This window comes from Neopelma chrysocephalum, unplaced genomic scaffold (genome assembly GCF_003984885.1).
Source record: "Neopelma chrysocephalum unplaced genomic scaffold, ASM398488v2 Primary Assembly neopelma1_95101, whole genome shotgun sequence".
Lineage (NCBI taxonomy): Eukaryota > Metazoa > Chordata > Aves > Passeriformes > Pipridae > Neopelma > Neopelma chrysocephalum.
In genome coordinates, this window is record NW_020923797.1 from 1 (window position 1) to 1577 (window position 1577).

The 1577-nt window shown below is 66.4% G+C and overlaps 1 protein-coding gene across 1 annotated transcript; it reads right to left on the reverse strand.

Moving 5' to 3' along the window:
* Window positions 1-21: 21 nt before the first annotated feature.
* LOC113980739 (threonine--tRNA ligase, cytoplasmic-like) lies at window positions 22-1572 on the reverse strand (the record flags this gene model as incomplete). The annotated part of the gene is made up of 6 exons (XM_027707939.1): window positions 22-281; window positions 689-789; window positions 873-950; window positions 1026-1163; window positions 1239-1401; window positions 1475-1572. Coding segments are annotated over 6 exons (684 nt in total), but the record flags the coding sequence as incomplete, so codon positions are not given.
* Window positions 1573-1577: the final 5 nt, after the last annotated feature.

The following is a 1577-nucleotide window of genomic DNA, read 5'->3' on the forward strand; positions in this document are numbered from 1 at the left end:
CACCCTGGGACAGGGGTGATGCTGAACATGAGGGGGCCCTGAGGACTGGGGGGGTGTCTCCAGGACGGGGGTCTCCCAGGGATTGGGGGTGCCCTTAGGATTAAGTGTGTGCCAGGGGTTGGGGGCTGTCCCAGGGGTTGGGGGGTGAGGCAGGAGGGGTTTTTGGGGCTCCCCCTCACCATTTCCCCCCGCAGCTCTCGGCCAGCACAGCCACCATCCGCTCCACGGAGCCCAGCACGGCCCGATGGATCAGCACCGGCCGCGCCGGGCCCCCGCTCGGGCTGGGGGGAACAGGGGGTCAGAGGGGCAGGGGGGCCCCACCACCACCACCCAGCCCATTTCTGCCCCATCCAGCCTCAGTCCTGCCCCGCCACCCAAATCCTGACCCTCCCCGGCCCCAATCCCCACCCCCCTAAATCCCCCACTCTCCCCTTCCTATCCCAACCCTGACACTCCTCAGCCCCAATCCTCCTCCCCCCACCAATCCTGAACACCCCACCAATCCTGATCCCCCCCTCCAATCCTGATCCCCTCCAAGTCCGCAATTCTTCCCTCTCCATCCCAGTTCAGACACTTCTCAGCCCCAACCCTGCTCCCCCAGCCCCAATCCTGATCCCCACACCCCAACCCTGACCCCACCCATCCCAATCCCCAATTCTGCCCTCCCAGCCCAATCCTGCCCCAATACCTGGCATATTCCAGCTCGAATCTCTCCGGCATCTGGAAATCCAGCTGGATGGTGCCACACTGATGGTGCCTCCCCAGCGCATCCCGGATCCGGATATCGATCTGTCGGGAGTAAGAGGGATGGGAGGTTCCCAAAGGATCCCGTCTGCCTCCTTTGGGGACCCTCCCTCCCCAAAATCCCTCACCTTGGGCCCATAAAAGGCGCCGTCTCCCGGACTCAGCTCCCAAGGCTGCCCGAAATTCCGCAGGCTCCGCTCCAGCTGCTGCAGGGAGGGATTGGGGGGGGGTCAGGAGGGGACAGTGCAGGGGGGGACACGACACAGGGGGCATCATCCCACCTGCTCAGCGCGATCCCAAGTGTCGGGGTCCCCCAGGAACCCCTCGGGACGCGTTGCCAGGGCCAGGCGGAAGGAGAAGCCCAGGACGGCGTAGACGGTCCGGATGAAATCCAGGGAGGAATCGATCTCGCTCTCCAGCTGGGAAAAGGGGTGTCAGGGAGGGCAGGTGATGCATTTTGGGGGTCAGGGAGGGGTCAGGGGACACACACCCACCTGCTCCAGGGTGCAGAAAATGTGGGCATCGTCCTGCTGGAAGCGCCGGACCCGCGTGAGCCCCGTCAGGGTCCCGGGGGGCTCGTTGCGGTGCAGGACCCCGAAATCCGCCAGGCGCAGGGGCAGCTCCCGCCAGGAGCGCGGCCGGTGGGCGAACATCAGGCTGGGGACGGACAGACAGACGGGCAGAGCCTCCAGGAGCCCCTCTGGGGCGCCCCGGGGCCCCCCTCACTCACCAGTGGGCCGGGCAGTTCATGGGTTTGAGGGAGAGGGTCTCGGGGGCGGCGGGGATGGAGAAGATGTGGGGGCTGTAGTGCTGCCAGTGCCCCGAGAGCTCCC